Source organism: Neocloeon triangulifer, unplaced genomic scaffold, assembly GCF_031216515.1.
Source record: "Neocloeon triangulifer isolate White Clay Creek 2 clone unplaced genomic scaffold, ASM3121651v1 ptg000020l, whole genome shotgun sequence".
In the NCBI taxonomy this organism is placed as follows: Eukaryota; Metazoa; Arthropoda; class Insecta; order Ephemeroptera; family Baetidae; genus Neocloeon; species Neocloeon triangulifer.
The window spans coordinates 2,331,531-2,352,854 of NW_026775561.1; the positions used below are offsets into that span (position 1 = coordinate 2,331,531).

Below are 21,324 nucleotides of genomic sequence, written 5' to 3' on the forward strand. Positions count from 1 at the left end.
AGAAAATTAAATTTAGAGTTTCATACAGCACAATTGTCGCCGGAATGAGCGCCACGCCTGCCAGCAACGCACAAAGCTAATCTGGCTTTTATGAATAATTGCACTAGAGCGGCGTAATGACGTCGCAAGTCAACCATTGAATGAATATTAATGTCGCAATTAAGGCGCGGTGCACTCGCAAAAGTACACACCGTGCGTCACTTGGAGCAAAAAGCGTCGCTCTAACAACAAGCGTGCTGCGACAGAGCCCGCCAAGGTACTTGTTTCAATTACGAAAAAGCAGCTGTGCACGTCAAGGTTGTTAGCTTCGGGTGCGAAAATTCGCTCTTGATTAAAGAACGTTTCGTCATTATTATAAATTATGGAGTTTTTCGAGCGTCCTAAATTCTACTTTAACCAATAAAATTTATCCACTTGAATGGGCTCTATCAAGGAGGAAAAAAATTAATATAAAAATAAATTTGATAATCTTCCTACAATTGATATGTTTTCAGTTTTCATTCAGATGGATCAAGATAAACCAAAAACTTGATTAGTTGAAAGAAACTGGTAAAAAAATATAACAATTTAAACAAATAAACAAAAATAATGACCTGCGAAATGTATGATTATGATAATGCCTGAATTAAAAAAAGAAATTATTTTAATTTTAACAATAAAAAATGATTTTTATTAAAATTATACATTTTACTAACCTTGTAATGAAATTTTTCCGAACGGTCTATGTTAATTTTAAATAATTAATTTGCTGCAAAGTTTTCAACTATGAAAAATAACCTTTGTTTTTCATCCTAATATTGTAATGTTAGAGTCTGCAAGACAGGAAAAATTAACTGCCGGCGAGTCTGGATTAAGTGGCAGGTTGGCAAAAGATGCCGCCGCGTGCTCTCTCTCTTGAGACATTGTTCCGTGGAGGAGAATAAGTTTGAAGGACCCTCGAAGCAGAATAATAAGCACTGCTGGCGCCGCGTACGCTTGTGTATTCGTGTTCTAGAATAATGTAGGCAAATCATTTGGCCACTCTAACAATAAGGTTCTTTTTATGCCAACGCGCAGCGCACGTTCCTGCTAATTAATTAGAACCCTTGCCATGCAGTCCGTGTTCCTTAGAATTGGAAAATAAAACTGATTGCGCAATTCTACGTTGCAAGCAAATCTAAACTAAACTCCCAAGTTTTAATAAAGATATTCAATTGCTGGATTTTTTTTAAATCTATGCATGAAGGTTAGGAATAAAAAACCGAGTTATGTAGAATGAGTCAAGCTTAAGTCAAACTTTCTATGTATAAAATCAATAGGGGGTTGAAAAGTAGCATTTCTTGGCTGCAGCTTCCTTGACAGGATCATCCCACCCTCGTGGGGGTGCAGACAATCAAACACGCGGAGGTGTTTGGCGGTGCAGAAGAGGCGTTGTTTGACCTGGCCAAGACCGTTCGACCGTCATTAGTCTGGCGTGTTTGCCTGAGGGAATCGGACGAGAATGTGTGTTTCGGCCGGTGCGTGCGTAATCTCGACAAAATTCGAGGCACGTCGCACGCCGAGACGTCTGCTACAATAATCTGGACCGCTGCCGGCTGTGATTGCATCCGAGATCCGAACTGCAGGCGCCAAGAATAATTTCTCAATCAAATGATCTCCGGGAGAAGTTGCCGAAAAGAAAGTTTCCTTCTGGCGCTTTTTTATTTGCACTGCCGGATCAGTGCGATTCTTATCGGACCGCTTGGTCAGACGCTTGTCGGAAAACGGCACACGTTAAATCGACTTTACGCAAGCTGACGGTAATTCTACGCCAGACGTTTGACTTTTTAAACAAATAGGACTGCGCTTTGTTTCTCACCAGACGCAAGATTTAATCTTGTTACTTGTTAATTCCATTGAGTCGGTCTGTTCAAACACGAATGACTATAATTGTTGCAATTTGCATCACTAAAATATCAACTTCCACTTAAATTTCGAGTAAAAAAGATCAAAACTATAAAAAAAAATTGGCATTCACACTTGTGATATTATTTCGGGGGTGTGTCAAAACTTATAATAATAATGATCAATTAGTATATTTACGTATTGGACACATATTGTAATTTTAAAAGCTGAATAATTCAATCAGGAAATAACATAATATAAATTTAAATAAATTTTATTTCTTATTTGTTTTAAAATATTTTACAAATTTAAATTTTATATTATGAGTATTTATTTTTAATTTGGATGATTTACTTGCGACCTTTTATAGACTAAATGAAATTATAACTGTGGGTTTTCAGTTTGTAAGCTAGTATACAGTTAACATAACATCAATTGAACTGTCTTATGAATCACAATAATTAACTTGCAGCAAGAAAGTAAATAAATGTTCATTTCATTCAATTAAATGAAGGATAACACATTTTTATATGGAATAATATATAGCTTTGTAGATTGAGCACGATCGCTACAGCTCATCGTGTCTATTTCCAGCGAGTGTAATAACCATCAGTGCAATTCAACTGCCACGTATATGAATTTTAATACACTTGGCGCACACAAAAGACTGACCACGCCGCGAACGGGTGCGCGACACATATGAAATAGTGTCAGTAATAATAGTTATAGTGATTGCATGGGAAAATGCAAATGCCAGAAAATTGGAAACACGGATGGCGGCAGACGGAAGTATAATTATATTGATACGCTCCAATTGATTAGCATCGCGGCCATTCTTTTGAACGAATGGCTCGGACGATAACACCATCCGAAGTTCTGTTGTGATGGAATCGTGTTTTAATAATGCCATAAAGGTGGGGGAAGAGTTTTTTTGTGTTGATGCTAAATGAAAAGTTAATTTTGCATCGCGGTGCGCGCGCGCGCACCAGAGCGGGGCACCCTCGCTTTGCCGTTCTTTTGCGCGTTTGTTGTTCGCGATGCTAGTGTAATAATGCCTGATGAAATTTAATAATTTAGCGCTCCACCATTATGAAATGGTGCATTATACATTTGCGCCCCATAGCGCGCAGAGGGCTTTGCCGCGTCGTCGCTAGAACTGCGCTGGAATTTTTATCGCCCCGCCAAAAGAGAGAACCGGAGCGGCAAAAATGAAGCACCTGAGTGCCTGCTAAATTATTAATCGCAGCTAGTAATTAGGCGGGTAAAAGTGAGAATTAACTTCAAGCATTATTCCGAAGCGGGAGAACCGCACAATTAAGCGGTTATTGGCTCATTCGATGGCTGATTAGATTACATAATGTTCGATTAATAGAAATTTTGAGGTTAAACTTCCACCCTGAATAAAGTTTTTCAATTCTTCTTCTTCTAACTAGATCCATTAATACATTGATGCGAGATTTTGACACAGAATTGTTTAATTTTTGGAAGATTATTTAATTTTAATGGGTTAAAATTATTTGTATTGATATTTTTTTTTTAAATACACCCCTATTAACTTAATTATGATTCTTCTAATGTTTATTTTTTTCAGCACTTGTGCATTTTTGTCTAAAATAAAGTTTTATTTTTAAAAATTTTCCTTGAACGATAAACACGAAGAAATATATAATGTTGAAAATATGGCAAGAAAAACAATTTTTCAAAAATTAAAAAAAAACCACTCACCGTTCCAGGAGCAACCGAAGAGCTCTACACGCATGCAGACTGTGCGTGGATGTTCACTGAAGGGGATGAAACGCACCCTGGAAGCCACAAAGGGCACTTCCAGCTCGTTCTTGTTGGTGATGTAAGTATTGGTGTTGCCAGGGAGCACCTGTGGAGCAGAACGGCGATAATTTAAAAACGCGAATAACATTCTCCCGGAGCCATAAAAGAGCATGCGAGAAATTTGGGGGGTTTTCCGCAGTCAAACTGCCCGAGGGCGCAATTCATAATTCATTTTGCGCCACCGTGAAGTGTGTGTGATGAACGAGAGATAAAAATTTTAAGCTCGGGGCATATTCCGGCTGAGCTGACCACATATGCACAAAGAGGCTGCTGCTGGGCACACGTTGACCTTTGCAATGTGTGTATTTATAGGTTGCTCCATTGTTTGTGGCATTCTCATAAAACATAAAGTCTGATGAAACTTTGCGCAGACCTCAAGGGAAATCTGCGGACCGCAGAGTGACAGGGTCTCCGAGCAGCCGAATGTTTGCGCACCGAAGAATCCCTGCCAAGGCTTAATAATAATAAACGGTCGTCATTAATTTCTCCTGGGGAATTTTTTAATTTGTTAAATCTGGCCTGAGACGTGCATGCCGCAGTTACAAGGGAGCGGAAGAGGAGACGACAGCGGGCAAATAATGAAAGAGAAGAGAGGTCGTGACATCTTGGCCCGGTCTAATCTCAGTCAGTCTCGGGGAATGCGGCGAAAAGATAAGACTTGTCAGCCAAGACAAAAATTCCATTAATCAGAGCTATCCCTGCAGGTTCGTCAAACGCAAAATAACTATTGAGTCAGATTTCATGCGTGGCGTGTGCGTGAGCCAAATGGATTTCAAGCAGAGTCAGCGACTGTGAAACGAGTGGAAAATAAAAGCGGGTGTCGCGATGTGTTTTCGCCCTGCCGGAAAAAGTCAGTTGGGAATTCGGCAGAGAGAGCGGAGCTGCTGGGAGACGTTTTTACTATTTTGCATGACTGACGCTCTTTTCAGGACGAAATTTGTGGGAGTGGGGTGGAAAAGATCTCGCCTGGCCTTGCGCTTTGATTTTATTCACTCACTTTAAGAAATAAAAAATGTGCCGTAGATGAAGGTAAATAATCAGATTCAGTTCACAATTTTGTCAAAATTATTTTGATCAAATTTGCAATTTTTTATCAAATTATTTTGCATTCAATGTTGGACAAATGTTCTTGACTTTGCGTTAATAATTAAGCAAATATGATTATTGAGTAAATAACCTTACCAGTTTAAATTACCTTATTGTAAGTCAATAGTGACTTTTTGTTATTATATTGCTTCTTATTAATTAATAATGATTATTTTTTTTTAATTTGGATATTTTTTACCTTTTTAAAAGTTTATTATTTATAAAAAAAATAAAAAGTATTTATTTAGCGTACTTAATTCATTATTAAAATTGGAGTTTATGTTTAAGAGAAAGCAAAATTATCATGCTATTACTTAATGGAAAATTCATTTAAAAAAAACGGCAACATTTTATTATTTAAGTTTACAGGCTGAGAGCAAAACTTATAATAAAATTTATCTTGCACGCAACGCAACACATTTTTCGGTTTTAATTAATTAATTAAATAGTAAATCAATAATAAATCTGAATTTTCAAATTCAACGAAGAAAAAAAAATGAAACATGTAATTCTAAATTTATTAATTCAATTCATTCGAAGAAAGCAATAGTTTGTTAAATCTTGCAAAGTACTGAAATATCGCTTTTACTTTCATAATTTTTGAAAGAAGGTAGAAAACCACTCGTACTATACTGAATTAAAAAAATGGGATTGAGAATTTATAGCACAGCTTTGCTACGGAGAACAACACCATAACAATGAAAAGGGGTTGAGAGCAAAAAGCGACACTTTTCCAACAATCACACACATCAAAAGAGTTGCACGCGTTTGTGGCAAATGTCACTTCATCTAGAAACTTGTGATTCCGCCCCATTCACAGCAATGCGAGACGAACGCACTCACTTGCAAAGAACAAAGAAATCACTCTTTCAAAGCGACAAAGAGCGACCCTTTTTAATTTACCCGACGCGTCTCTGCAATGGTGCAATAAATGAGTGCGTGTGTGTTTTGGTTTGGCTGCAATCACATTTCAAGTGTCTCGCTGTGATTTGATGCAGCCGAGGGCAGTCACGCATAGATAATTATATGCAGCTAGGGTTCGTGAAAGATCCCGCCGCACTTTGGATTTATTCGCACCCTCGCTTTTTTTAATCCATTCCACGCAATGTGCGACGCGAATGCACTCTTTCGGCGAGAGCCATTAATTTGTGTAATGGAAGAGCTGCAACGGCGTTCAAATTAGAATTTATGCGCGCGGCCGAGATTTATCTTTATATGAATTTTGCCGAGCACGTTTTGTTTCCAGGCAGGACTTTTGGTTCGGCGGACGAGAGTGGCAGCCTCCAGAGCACAATTTTAAAAACTCATTTGCAAAAATGTTTTAAACGTTCTCGCGCGAATAATGCATTATGTCCTCCTCCCTCTCATCTCGCGGGCGCAGTCGAGAGATGATCTCTGCAGCGCACACCGCCGCTAATGGAGATTGCTTTCTCTGCAGTTTATCCTCGGCAGAACATAAACAACACTCGAGTGCACTTTGTGTTCTTAGCGGCGCGAACAATTACACTTCGCTCGCTCGGCCGGCTCAAATAAAATGTGCAGATGTGTGAGTGTCTCTGCGTATCATTTTTAAGATGTTATTCTTCATTTAGACGAGTTGATATGAAGAGGAAAAAAAAATTCTTTTTAAAAGCCCAAGCTTTCTTTTGTATTTCTTTCACTCGCTTCCACTTTAGAATGTTATTTTAAGGGAAAAGAACTTAAAAACCTGTATTTTAATTCAGATGAATCTCTTTTCACCCCGTTTTTTCAGGCAATTTTTATTTATACTTCGTATAATTTAATTCAAAGCTAATAACAAAAATTGTATTTGTAATCCAAAATATGCAATACTATATTCAAATTTATCAATCTAGTCTGAATCTGATTATCTCCCAAAAAGGCTGGAACATATTATTATTGAACTCTTGAATCGATTAAGCTTTAATTAATTTCGGACGTCTAAATCATATATTGTTCCAAAGAGCGTGAGTGAAAATTGTTGCAGCGTGGAATTCCATGTTTTAGCGGCGGCGGGTGCGAGAGCGAAGAAGCGATGCATTAAAAATGAACCTGCCACTCGTGAATATTCATGCATTATCTTTTGTTTGTTGTTCGAGCTTAATGATAATCATACGCACGTTAAGCTCCTGCCGCTTCTATGCAGCTCACAAAGAGAGTAAAGTAATTATCCTTTCGCCACACACATAAGCCCGGCTGCCTTTGTGCCTTGCAAAACGCGCGCACGTGGCCTAAATAATAAAATACGCACGCACGCCGGTGCTGTCCGGCGATAGAAGAAAATAAAAAACAGAAAAAGTGCGAGCGAGTGTGTTTTATTTTGACTAGTCGCTTAAAAGTGTGGTGTGTGCGATGCGTGAGCTTTCATTCCGCTTTTTGTTTACTATTTCAACCTCTTGCGGAAATGATATATTTATATTTTTACAGAGCTAAATATTTTCATTTTTATCATTTGGAGAAAAATTGCTTTTAGACAGAACGAAATTTTTTAATTGTTTGGAGAAAAATATAATGAATTGAATTGGGAGTCTTATGAGAACACGAGGCCAAGTTAATTTTTAAATAAAATTTATTTTATTATGAAGAAGGAAGGTGAGTTTATTTTAATTTAATTTAAATTTTTAATTAATTAATAAAATAAAAGTTTGGGAAAATATTTTTTGCTGCTCAATAAATGGCATTTAATTTTTACTTAATTTTGTTTAATTTAATATTTTTGTAATTTGTTTTATTTTTACATAATGTGAAATAATTTTTTTTTAATTAAATCTAAATAAAAACTTTTCATGATCCTCACTGCTCGTTTGGTATTTAAATTGATTTATATAAAATATTTCTTGCTTTTCAATTGCAAATACTAATGTGATAATCATCAATGATAATTTGTTTTGTGACAGTTTTTTACTGATCTTTCAAATGAGTCCTAGGTATCAGTAGTCGTGACTAGTAAACAGTTCATTTGAGGATTAGTGTTCATATCGGAAATATATCATATTGTTTCTATGTCCAAACAATTCCTTAAATATAAAGATTAATACCCAAACTAAATTTCTAGTTTAGTAAGATATTTAGATGTCAATAAAGAGAAGTGATGATTTCACTAAAAGCATATAATAATAATTTGCACAGTATAATATTCCAAGTAGAGCCGTTTTATTTGTGAATAAAAACAATTTTATAACAAAAAAAGCCCGATTTCTTCACTTCCATAAATTTTTTCATTCAAAAATTTGATGAAATATTTTTGAAGTATTAGAAAATTGTGAGATATGAAACAAGTCTTTTCATTTCATTGGAATAATTTTAATACTTAGCCAAAATAGAGCGGTGCAGTGAGTCTCAAGTTTTTATTTTCATAAAATTTGTGCCCCTTTTGCCAGAGGGCAACTTATTTGTCCAGCAAAGAGACCGGACCTCAAAAGTGGGTTGGTCAGGGCAGATGGAGAAGCCGAGACATTGTGAAGAGCGAGTGGACGACCGGTTTGTCTTTGTCATTATTGCGCAGGATGCAATTACTGTTTCTGCAAACATCCGCAAACACCCCCAGCAGCAGCAGCTCCGGACGGACCACCGTCGGGGCGGTTTCGCGCGTTGTTTGCGCCCACTTCGCCGTGTAAATATTAAATGCGCGCGCTACATACACGTGTAATAAATATAATCAGAGGCAAAGGCCCCCGCATGCATACATGTTCGGCTTTGTGCGCGCAAACAGACGCAAAATGCCCTGGGATTAATTCGGCTGGGCCTAGTGCTGGCGAAACGAACGCTTTTTGTGGCCGCCCAGAGTACTTTCAATATGTATGAGGGATTAATTTGAATTAACTCATATCCGAAATTACTCTCTCATCACATCATTTTCACGTGCGTGCTCATTGAAATGGGCGGATATTGAATATTGTTCATTTTGCTGAATTTCAGATATGCATAAATATAAAATACGAACTGGAGCATAGAATTGTGTCTAGTTAATTCAAACGTATTCAAAAGGATTAAATTGGATATTGATGGACTAAAAGCAAGCCTGCCGATTAGCTTGAATTTAGGTACGGAAGATTTGGGAGGAAATTTATTTAAAAAAAAATCAAAATATTAGTATTCAATAAATATTTAAATTTTTTTTTAATTTTTCTATTCTTAATATTTTGGAAAAGAATGAAAAACAATGAAAAAAATTAGGCTTGATTTTTGCGTGAATAAAATATTAAAAATAGAGCAATTAAGTTTTTTTCTGAACATAAAAGCTAGAAAACATTAATTTTTATTTTTTAGGAATAATTATATTAAAAAATAAAAATAAAAAATAGCTATCAATTTCAGAATTTCAATGTAAAATTCAAAAATTTATAAGCAAATTTGGGAATATTTTTGCCACCTGTTACATTATCTGTTTCAAAACTGTTGTCAATTTTTTAATCATAAAACCGAAGCCATGAATAAGGCCGCCTCATTTTGTGGGATGAAAGTGACTTTTAAATATTAAATGGTATTAAGAAATTACAAAATTAAGCACTGACCTTGTCGCCTCTGGCGTCCCTGTAAAGGACCCATCGTCCTAAAGTGTCTCTCCAATACTCAATGAGATACGCCTCCGCAAATTCCTGGCCTTGGCCGTTTCCGAAACGGCCTTGCGTCTCCAGATGGGTCACCAGGTGCTCGTGGGGCAGTTTGACCTCGAGGAATTCGCGCACTGATCGACTGATCACCTCCTTTGGACACCACGCGCCTCCGTTTTTCTCCTGCCGGACTCTGAAAGCAAACGAAAAAAAGTGAAATTAAAATTGATAAATCGTCCATGAGTTTGGGGAAAAAGCAGTTTGCTCGTCCGTTGGATAAAAAATTCCTCTCTGCGTTTTATACGAAAAAAAAAAATCTTTTTCCAACGCACAACTTTTCATTCGCGCTGCGAGAGTGGCCGCGCTTTTTAATCCATTATTTCAGCGGAAATGCTGGCAGCCGCAAACTGCAAATCGATACCGAAACTTTTACATTTGCTGAGCGCGCGGCCGTTTTTCCGCGGTTTGACCCCAGGAAATAATAGGATGGATGGAGAGCGAACGGTCGGTTGACAATGCGCGCGTGCAGTTATGAAAATGATTTCCTCTGAACTGAACCAAAAAAAGAATGGTTTTGTGCACCGACGCTTTGATGTGGCACTGCTGTTTTGCATACACAAAAACGCTAATCCGTAATCCCTTGGACTGGAATATTATTTCATGCGATGAAAGAATACATAAGCCTCTCTTTCGGTGGCCACCGAACTCTTCTCACTCACACAGAGAGCACTGCCCTTCTGTGTGAGCGCCCACTCGGTCGGTCTCGCGTGCCCGTTTGTAGCACAAAGGACGCGAGGCTCAACGTTTTTTACGCGTTTTCTCGCAAATGAGCGCGCCGATCGGATTTGGGGCGGAACAAAAAGACATCGTTCCACTTGCAAAAACACATTTCACGTAATAAGCATTCCGTTTGAAGTCATTTGAAATGGCTTTGGAAGCTTTGGAGACGGAAAAAATAATTATTTGTAGCCATTGAATTATTTTGCAAGCTAAAATTAATTTTGAAAAATGAATTATTTATACATTTTTGCAAGCAGATCTTTTTCGTGGCCAAATTGGATAAATATAGCATTTTAAATCAAGGTAAATCAATCAATTAATTTTTTTTTATGCTTCTGTTAAATAAAAAATTTAATCAGACAAGCATTAAATATAAAAATAAATGAATAATTTTATATATAAAAATTTGATTAATAAATGTAATAAAATAAAATTAATATTAAATATTCTAAAAAAAAAATGCAATATTGTTGGAAACCTCAGTGTCATTTAAAAATATTATAGATTTTAAAATTAAAATAGAATATTTGGTATTTATTCAACACAGCTAGGGGTGAACAACAAGAATTTACATTGATTACAAAAAATAGATTAAATATAATAGCTAGCCATACAATTCTAAAGTAACATACAACGACTGTCGTTAAAAGGGTGGACCGCCTTTCATCCGAAAGGAATTTGTCCGAAAATGCCTTTTGGGACTTCATCCGAAAATTTGGAAATTGTCCGAAAAAAATCGGAATTTATCCGAAAGGAAATAGGCCGAAAAAAATCGGAATTCATCCGAAAGAAAATAGGCCGAAAATACCTTTTCGGACTTCATCCGAGTTATCCGTCGCTGGGGAATTAAATAAATTTTTGATATTTTCATATGTTCTTTTATTAATGTGATTAGACAAGTATAAATTCTGTTCCATCTGATAAATTTGTGGCATAAAAATAAAAATGGTAATATTATTATATTATATTATATTCTTTTTAAATTATTGCATTGAGCTTGATGTTGGCAAAGTTTTAGTTGGATAATTAAAAATTATTTATTTTATAACAATGCCTTAAAAATGCCAATTACCTTAGGAATGACTTACTGAAAATTGAAAATTTCCACGTGTAACTTGTGTCCCAATATATGCTGAGAAAAATGTGTCACGTGACGTGCGCTTGTGTCGCTTTGTCTGGTAAGTTTTGTCTGCTGTAACTTGTTGCCGCATCACAAAACCACACAGTTTTTCCAAACTTTTTGCCAGGTATAAGAAGTGCCATTTCCGTTTATCTCAAACTTGTTTATGTTCAAACTCCTAATACAGTTGATTGATAAAAAAAAAAACGGTATATAGTTTTCATAGCCGGTTTTCGGATTAATTCCGATTTTTTTCGGCCTATTTCCTTTCGGATGAATTCCGATTTTTTTCGGACTAATTCCAAATTTTCGGATAAAGTCCAAAAAGGCACTTTCGGACTAATTCCTTTCTGACTAAGTCCGGCGACCATTTTCGTCAATCAATGTTAATGCGCCATTTTTTTGCAAGAAAAAAAAATGGAATGTTCTAAATATAGAGAAAATATTGTCGCTTCAAAAGTGTATCATCAAATTTACATATCCAAATAAATAAATAAATAAGTTACGGTTTTTTTTTTTTTATTATTATTATTATTGAAATATTTATTAAAAATTTTAACTCGAAGCATCATTTTATCTACACCGATTCAAATGTACAGTTTCAAAAACTAAGTTAACGAAATCTAGTTTTTATTTTGGATTATTTTTTTGTAAAACGATCGACGAACAAATTAAATTTCTTGCTTTTGAAACAACCTTTTTGTATAAACTTTGAACACACACATACGAATACGCCCCCGTGCTATATGGCATTTAATGGATCCCCATTTATCACCAACATGAAAATTCGAACCTGTTGTTGACGAAAAACACCATCCACGGCGCCGTTAATTGTAATTAATTTGCGAGCCATGTCAGCAAAGAGCGGGTGGCGAGCGTACAAATTTACGCACACAACGTCTGTAAAAATGCGGCAGTTAATTAAAAAATGTGTCCACTGTAATTAATTCGAGCAGCGCGACGTATATAATTATAATTTAGCGCTCGGCGCCGACATAGACTCAATTTGCATCGGTCACAATTCGGACCTGCAATATATTATATATGTGTGTGTTCGGTTGAGCGTGTTCGAATGCTGAGCAGCCGATTCGCTTTGGCCGTAAATTATATCCAGCCTTGTTTTTACAACCTGATACCACCGCGTCCGTCCGTCCGTCCGATGAAATGAAAAGGGAGAGAGTGCGTATGTTGGCACATCGATTTTCAGTTAAACTCTCGCTTTATGTCCTTTGTGAGACAACAAACCGGTATTATTTCTGTCCTCCTAAGTGCGCGCCGTGTTTGCTCTTTCGCCGGCCCAAAACACATTAACCGATGATGTGTTTCGCGAGCAATAAACCTCTTTCTTTACAGGTGCAAATCTGCTTTGTTTGTCTTGTAATACTGCGTTTTGAGCGCACTTGCCTCGGCAGCCTTGATGGCTTTCGGCGTCGAAAGTTTATGAATGCCTGCGCGCCTCTTCCTTTTGGATTTCACGATCCGACTTTACGATCTTTTGGGTTCTTGATTTGAAATTGCATTAAAGTCACTCAACTGGATGAATTACGGAAGGATGGAGCACTTTTGTTGCTGCTTTATTGTCTACCATCATTTTATAATAACAAAATTATTATCAAGATTGAAGTTTGTAGAGAAAAATATTGAAAAGTAAACTTTGTATTAAATTATAAAATGGACATTAAATGTTAATCGCGAGCAATTTTAGAAAGATAAATAGTTTTGAAATAATTGAAAGAGTAAACAATACATTACATGATATTGAGAAATGTTTTGTATTAGAAGCATAAAATAATAATTTTATTTATTGATTCATTGTTCAAGAAATATTAGATATCAAATAGTTTTTCTCAAAATTGCTTACTTCAATGAGCCCATGAGAAAGGGGAATTTTAAGATTTCCATTAAATGGCTAAATTAAATTTTTAGAAAGAATGAAACTTAAACGCAAAGTTTAGTGTTTTAAATTTAAAAAAATGTCTCCTTATGAATCAACAAGCAAATTTGATTGATTCCTTTATTTATAATTCAACTACAGAAATTGAGTTTTATTAAAATCTAATGTAATAAGAATTTCAATATAATAATTAGTACAAAAATTTTAATCTAATATTTTTATGTTCTAATTAGCACAATTTTAATGAAGTTGAGACAAAATCTTATTAATTAAAAAAACTTTTCCATTGTCTAACCCTTACAGTTTTACTAAAAATTATTATGTAAGGAAGTTTTATCAAAGAAATGTCCAACTGATGCAACACCATTCAATAAAAGAAAATCAAGAGCAAATAATAATATGAGAAAATGCTAATTTATTAATTATTGTTTTCCTTAAAATTATATTTAATAAATAAAAATAGCGAATATGGATTTTCTGGCGACAAATCATTTATCATTTGCAAAAAAATATACAAATGAAATAAATTAATTTCTTCATTTATATTTGTAAAGGTAATAATTTCTAGTTAAATTAACAATCAAATCACGAACATCAACATGCTGTAATAGAAATGAGATTTCGGGGAACCGTGAGCAATGCAAAGAGAGGTGGGCAATTCGATGCATTGTTGCGTTGCGGGAGACGCGCGTAATTTGATAATGGCCGCGCGGCTGGCAGAGTGTGGCGCAAATTGGATGCTGCGTGTCCCCCGCGAGTGGCGCGTGCCTCGAGTATCGATCGGCCGCCGTTCCTCAACTTTGCTGCAGCCGACAACACACCTGGCCGGCTCTCAGGTCAGGTGGGCGTTTTTTGCCCATTGTCTGCCGGCAGGTCACCTTAAAAAACTCGCCCGTTCCGCAAATTCGCTTCGGGCGATTTTTTTATTTGCAAATGATGACGAAATACCCATTCAGCTCTGCAGCTGCTGCTTTTGACACGCCTTGATTGCCGGTGTGCACGTTTGATATTTTGCACAAATGAGAGAGAGAGAGAAGTGGAATTCAGCGCACATACCTAGCTATATATTTCTGATTGATTTTCACCGGCGTCGACTATGTTTTTCATTCAGGCAAAAACTGCTGGAGTTGACGCGTTCACCGAGTTTTAATACTTTGTCAAGTACGCCTACGAACGTATGGTCGGTTCCATTTTTCACGTTGGATTAAATTAAAAAATTTCAATTAAATGGAATGATCAAAGCAATGATAAAAAATGATTGTGGATCGAGACTCAGGTGTTTTAATTGAAAAAATTATAAAAAACTAATCAAAGCAGTTTTATTTTTGCAGGCAAGCTGATGTTATTCAAAATATACTCACAGGAAAATTCAAATTATCGGAAAATCGGAACGCATAAATATATTCTTCCCTGATAGTAAAATTAAGAATTTGGAGCCTACAAGTGAATTTTAGTTCATTGAGTAGTTTTCCATCTTGCTTCACTTCCTAACGAAAAGCTTTGATCACCAGTTGAAAGCCTAGAAAGCGAATGGAAATAGATTAAATAGTATTTTTAAGAAATTTTTCAGCAAGGAAAAGCTCCAAAACCAAAAAGTTCACTATTTCATGAGCTGAAATGTACAAAAATATATAGCAAAAATTAAATTGTCATATTTTTCCAATTTCCCTCCAAAACTGAGAATAAGATTTTAAAATTTGAGCCCAGTTAAAAAATTTAATAAAATAAAATAATTGAAAAAAATATGCTAAACGCAAACACAATATTAAAAAAAGGCAAATTATTTAAAAAAAAATTAACTTTACTTTTAATTAAAATTTGCTATACTGGAAGATAAATTATATAATGTATTATTTATTGATATCTCTTATACGCTTGCCTCAACCGCAAATTGGATTTATAAAAACTGTCACTCTCAATTTCTGACGGAATTGGTTTTGAGCCGCAGACGAGCTTTGAGGTTTACTTTTCAAATCGACCCTGCATTACGTCGCGTTCAATTGTCTCTCCCTCGCGTCTCGCGTGGTTTGTATTAAAATATGAATTTTTTTCTTGCGATAAATTCGGCGTGAAATGAAGATGTGCTCGGGGGAGGGTGGTATATTTGTGTGTGTGTGTGTGTGTGTGTGTGTGTGTGTGTGCTTTTGAATATTAATAGCCGCGATGCATCAGACACACAATGAATTTGAGCCGCGCGAGAGATCTGCCTGCGTTTCAAGCTTGAGGGACAGAAAAATTAATTATTTGCGCGCCACTTGCTGGCTAAAGGAAATATGGCTGCGTTGTCTCGCGAGGCTTGCGCGTCGGCCCATCACTCTTCATACTGCTCCCCCACGTTTCCTCTCTCACACTCCAACAGATGAATAAGTATGGCAAAAAATATTAATTAAGGACTGAGGCGCGCAGCAGGAGTGGGAAAAGGTTGCTTATCTCACTGAATATATTTGCTAGAAAAAGTTTAAGAAAAAGCTAAATAAATTTGTGGAAAAACAGTCAAAAATATTTTACTGAGAGAATCTAAAAAATTTGAAGAAGTTAACTAAAAATTTGTTCCTGATCAAAAATGTTTAATTTTTTTCACTTTAAATTTTTTTTTATTACAAGCAAGCAAAATTAATGTTTTTTAACTCTTCACGAAATTTGATTCTCCAAAGATTTACGCGGAGGCGTGAATTTTCTCCTCTGTCACGCTGCTCATCATGCAAATGGTATGATAATCATTTGGGCAAACTTCATTTCGCCGGCGGCCTGTCGGTAAATAATGAAAAAGGTCCCGCTTCCTTTTGCAGGTGCGCCTCCGCGACCCATAATGCGCCATAGGAAATAGGGGCGCATTTTTCCAGCACGTCATTTTCGGTTTTATCTTCTTCGGTGGCGCTGGCTTTTGTGAAAAGGAGCGTCATCCAGCCAGAGTAAAGGAGCAACCAACATGTCTCTTAAATTATTGAAACTCGCACACAATAGATGAAAAATAAGATAAGTTTATCATTAAAACATATTTATGTCCCTTAATAATTCCTGAACAAAAAAAGTTAAGGTAGAGATTTAAAAAAACAAAATATATAAATAAAATCGTGCTTGTTAGATGTCTTGACAATAGATTTTAATATTTTAATTCATTTTATATAATTTCATTTAATTTTTCAAATAAGAATTTCTAATTTTTTGTCTATGATTGTTGTTTATTTTGCGATTGAAAGAATAACTCTCACTATTTCGCAAAACAAATTTTCGTGCATACTATTTTAAAAATTTTGAGCGATGATTGTGAAATTGAAATACATCATATTTATTTTCTATGGCGAGAGTTGGCTGATGTATTCCCATGAGTGTTTATCAGATAAAGTTTCAATTCATGTAAAATAATAATTTCCAATAAAAAAAATACAAAGAGTATCAAAGTATATTTAGCTCATAAATTAAATTTCAAGTAGCGATGACTCCATTAAAAATTCCTCTCTCAAATTTTATAATTAGTATCAATCATAAGGTCGTTAATCATCCACTTGCACTTCTCCTAATTTAATTATTATGGTAATCAGTCTTGCAACTTACTTCCCTTATTGTAATTTGCAAGTTGATTTAGGCAACGCATCTTATGCAAAGCAAACTTGGCCGCCCCTGCATCAAAAACAAACACGGCCGTTGGTTGCACCGAGCGAATTAGCATCGCGGCGGGCGGGCGCGTGACAGGGATAATTGCTGCGGTTGATTTTTCCGCTTGTGCACTCACTCAGCGCGAATTTGCATAAAAATTTACCTTGTCTGCTCGCGTTTGTGCAACGAGCCGAGGGGGTAGAATGTACATGTACACAATGAGCTGTACAGCGAGTGCACAAACACGCAGAGAGAGAGAGAGAGAGAAGAGACCTGGCAAATATTGGGTTCTCTCCGCCGGCACATCATCATTCATCATTTGATCTGCTGAGCAAACACACGCCGCTCAATTAATGGCACTATCTGCCCTGCTCTGTGTGAATGGTGCATAATCATCACATCCTCTGCATGTGCACGCCACACGAAAATCGCGCGCGGCCACATTTATTCCATATCAACGAGAGCCGCGGGGCTCGGCCGAATCCGCTGCACTGAAAGCGAGCGGCGCACGTGAGCAAATATTTTTATTAAATTACCTCGGCGCGCGCGATGATATCTTCATGCAATCTGCCACTATCGCGTGCGCGCCTTTGTGTCTGACAAAAGAGGCCAAAAAATGAGAGAGAGCGAAATGTTTAGCGCAGCCGGCACGTAACACTGTGATTGATGCGGATCACGAAACTAATTGAATTAAATAACTTCTGGCCAAAAAGATTTTGAAGTTTTTAACACGCGGTATTTTTTCCGTGAAATGTTTGAGACTTTAAAACAATTTCATATCTTTAATTTTAATTAACAAACACACTAGTCTTGAATCTACAGTTGAAAAATGCATAATGTATAAATAATGGTGATAATAATCAAAATAATTTTTTGTTTCAGCTCTGAAAAAGTTTTATTTTTTCCAGTCACATTTAAAAAAAAGACTTTGTATGTAACAGAGAATGTTAATAATAAAATAAAGGAGAGGGAAACAAATTACGTCGAACTAATTTTAATAAAATTAAATAATTTTTTTAATTAAAATACTTTCAAATATAAAAAAATATTTATTTTAATTGTAAAGTAAAAAAAGGAAAAATTTATTGAAGCACGCTGAAATTTAAGAAAAAAAAAATAGCAAAGCTAAACTCATCATCTTCAGCTTACTCTAAGAATTCGTCGGATATCTTAATGCAGGGTTGAATCCCTGTAATGTTTAATGTTTTATACTCTAATTATAATGGTTGGCCTTTCAAAATTGATTAATAAATTTATCACGTATTTTTCTCCATAAATCGTGTTTATGTATTATGCAGACTTTCACAAGAAGGTAAAAAATTACCAGAGATGTACGAAATAGAATTTGAAGAGCTTGCACGAGGTACTTTTGGGTTGCTTTGCTTTGCGAGATTTGCTGTAGCGAGTGCGCCACGCACATTAGAAGAAGGAAAGCTTTTTGCCGTTGAAGAGCAAACACGCATACCTTTGGCGAACGTGTGGAAATGAGAAATTATGCGCCACGAAAAACACAGCTCAGTTAGATGAGCAGAAGAAAGACATTCTGGGACATAATTTCACGCTAAAAGCCTCTGTTTTGCGGCGCGCGCGTCTGGTGCGTGCGCCTCGGTGATAAATTTGGAGGGACTGCAAAATATGGCTGTTGCGTCGGAGATTATGGAGAACAGATGGCAGTCATTATAGGCACCTACATTACCCACGCGGTACCCAACGACTCTGCAATATAAAGTACTTGCCACGCCACAGGACTTGGGGGTGTCTTGGCGCCTCTAAATGAAAACTTACACCAAACCTCCATCAGACGAGGACTGTTAAAATGAAAAACAAAATGCCTTGCGGTGAACACGAATCTCAGACGCTCTCAAAATAAAATTTAATTTCAAATTCTTTTTTGCAATAAGTGGACTTTTTGTACAAGGAAACATGATTTTCAAAGCAGCTTGATTATAAGGAAAAGATTTGCATTTCAATATTGACTTGAATATATAGAATTAACAATAAAATAAATTTGATTGGTATTTTTAATAATATTTGATCTCATCAGGAAGGGGAATTTTCGGAATTTAGTAACTGGATAAAAAATTTGATTGATGGAAAAAATCGGCGTTGGTTGTTGCCTGTATTTTATTATGTTGCTTATTATTTTGCTATTGGATTGTGGTGTCTGTAGATACATATTTCATTAGGCCTGGGGCAAAATAAGTGACTTTTATGGGTGATAAAATGCGCCTATTTAATAGATTTATTATGGCTTAAATATGTAATATAATAGGTGATTTTTGTTGAAAAATATGTGAATATTTTATATATTCAAATCGGATCAAAATTATGTTCATTTTTTTTCTCAAATAAGCTTTTTTGTAATAATAAGTGATTTTAGGTTGAATTTTAACAAAAAAATTAACTTACTCGAGGTGAAAAATCTCAATGTAGGTGATTTTAGTTAAGTTGATTCTAAAATTTTCATCATTAAAGTGATATTTTATCTTTTAGTACATTTTATTTTATTTACAAACAGGTGAAAAAGGTTATCATTATCACCTTCTTTTCCCATTCCTAAACATTTCATACAAATTTAATTTTTTTTAAATAAATAAATAAAATATTTCAATTTTTGAAACCTGTTCCAATCTAAAAACTTCCTTCCTGAAACAAAAGTCCTCACGACCAACAATAAAATTTACAATTGATCGTAAGAAAATAGGTTTGCTTAAATTTCACAGCTGCTCTCTTATTAAGGAGATAATATTTTGCACACAACTGCTTTTGGTGGCGGTGGATTTGCTGCTGTGTGTTTTCGCATTGTTTTCGCAGAAGCGGGATTATGAGAGAGCCGAGGATCAACAAAAGGCGCGCTTCAAACACAAATATAATGCACGGGCTCTGAGGGACACACACACACACACACACAAAGTTAAACGCAAACTCGGCGACGGTGGCACGAGGATTTACAAAAGTGGGTTTAATGCGCGCAAGGTTTATTTCGTTTAGATAAATATGTACGTGCGCTCGCCAGACGTGCTTGTCTTTTACTTTGATGGAAAGAACAAAAAGTATAAAAAAAATACAATAGCTCATTGTTCGGTGCTCGGATGAAAACCGGAGCAAGTCCTTTCTGATGAATATTTTTAGAATCTTGATGCTAAGATTAAAAAGGGGAATATTAAGTTTTTACTTATTTTCAACCTTAATATTTGTTCTGCTGATGAAGTATATTTTGAAGGCAGGAAAAACTAATTTCAAGTCCTGCCAAATTAGAAAATGACAATTTTATGAGGTGCTCGCACGAATGGCCGCAAAACAAATGAAGTCTCTGCCGGCATAATTTCCGACAGAAAAAACCATAAAAAAGGCGCATTACAATACGTATTGCCGAGCGCTAAATTTTTAATCAGCTCAGCCTAATTGCATTCGGCACTGGTGGCACGCTTGGGTGGATTATTTGCTTTTGCCAACCTACACACATTTTGTGCGTGAAGCTCATTATTACGGGATCATATACATTTGCTGGTTGGTATTTGGCTGTAAGCGGTTTCAAAGTCTGCGGTCACGTCCACATGGCGACCTCAAAGCAAATAATAATTATTACCTTGGCAACTGCTTCATTATCGAATTCTAGTCAATTAATTGATTTTGATCTCACGGTATGGTATTGTAAGGCCAAGCAAGTTTTTTTTATTTTATTTGATAATGATCAGAAAAGATACACGAGCTTTACAATTTTGCATTTTAGTGAAAATGAACTAAAATTACAGTGGTATATAACAATACAGCAATTTTTAGAGATTGCCAAAATTGACCCGGAAAATTTGAATATTTTTAAGTTTCTCTTTTAATTAAAAAAAAAAGGATTTTTCTAGCCAAAGTTTTATTTTAGATGAAACAGAAATTATGTTTTCCTTCACATTTACAAAAAATTGATAATTTTTATGCAATATATTTGTTGAATTCAATTATAAATAGATTGGGATGAAAGCAAACACTCTAGCTGAAACTCGGAGCACTTTCATGCACATAGAGCGCGGTTGAGAAGTTAATCGCAAACACAGCGTGGGCCATAAACCTTCCATTATTTGGCTATGAGTAATTTTTGAGCCAACAAGGCGAATTTCCCGGGAGGGTGCACGCACTCGTCGTGTATAATCAGGAGCACGCCGCGCTGAAGCAGATGGACAAACAGCGCCAAGCATGATTCAATTAAAGCCGGGGTTTTCGCCACGCCTCACTCGGCAAGATCTGCGCGAGTCAATGTATAACTATTGTGAAATAACTTTCTAATCTCTTCCGCTGCAGACCGAGGAATATAATATTGTTTGTCGAAAGCTCGCAAAGCAAATAATTGTGAGTCGAAAAGCGAGCTAATGCCAAGTAGGGTCAGTGGCGTCGGTGAGGCATAGAATGAGAGTTTCTGCAGGAGAAAACGCAGTCGGCTGTAAACGACGCAAAGATCGCAAATCCGTTGAGCTCACAGTGCTCAACAAAATATCACTTGCAGATGATAAACTTCAACCTTACAGTTAGCAACTCTGCTCTCGACAAACACAAAAATATATCCAACTGGATTTTAATTTTCAGATTTGCATTTAATTGATTTGAATATAATG

At 36.0% G+C, this 21,324-nt stretch overlaps 1 protein-coding gene across 2 annotated transcripts in view; it reads right to left on the minus strand.

Moving 5' to 3' along the window:
• The window catches only part of LOC132203977 (discoidin domain-containing receptor 2-like), a 64,452-nt gene that overhangs the window by 20,666 nt on the left and 22,462 nt on the right, over window positions 1-21,324 (minus strand). For both annotated transcript variants that reach the window (XM_059632159.1, XM_059632158.1), the window contains exons 3-4: window positions 9,291-9,522; window positions 3,589-3,736 (exon numbers count right to left, since the gene is read on the minus strand). In XM_059632159.1, the coding sequence (XP_059488142.1) occupies window positions 3,589-3,736; window positions 9,291-9,522 (380 nt within the window). The remainder of the gene's footprint in view (window positions 1-3,588; window positions 3,737-9,290; window positions 9,523-21,324) is intronic.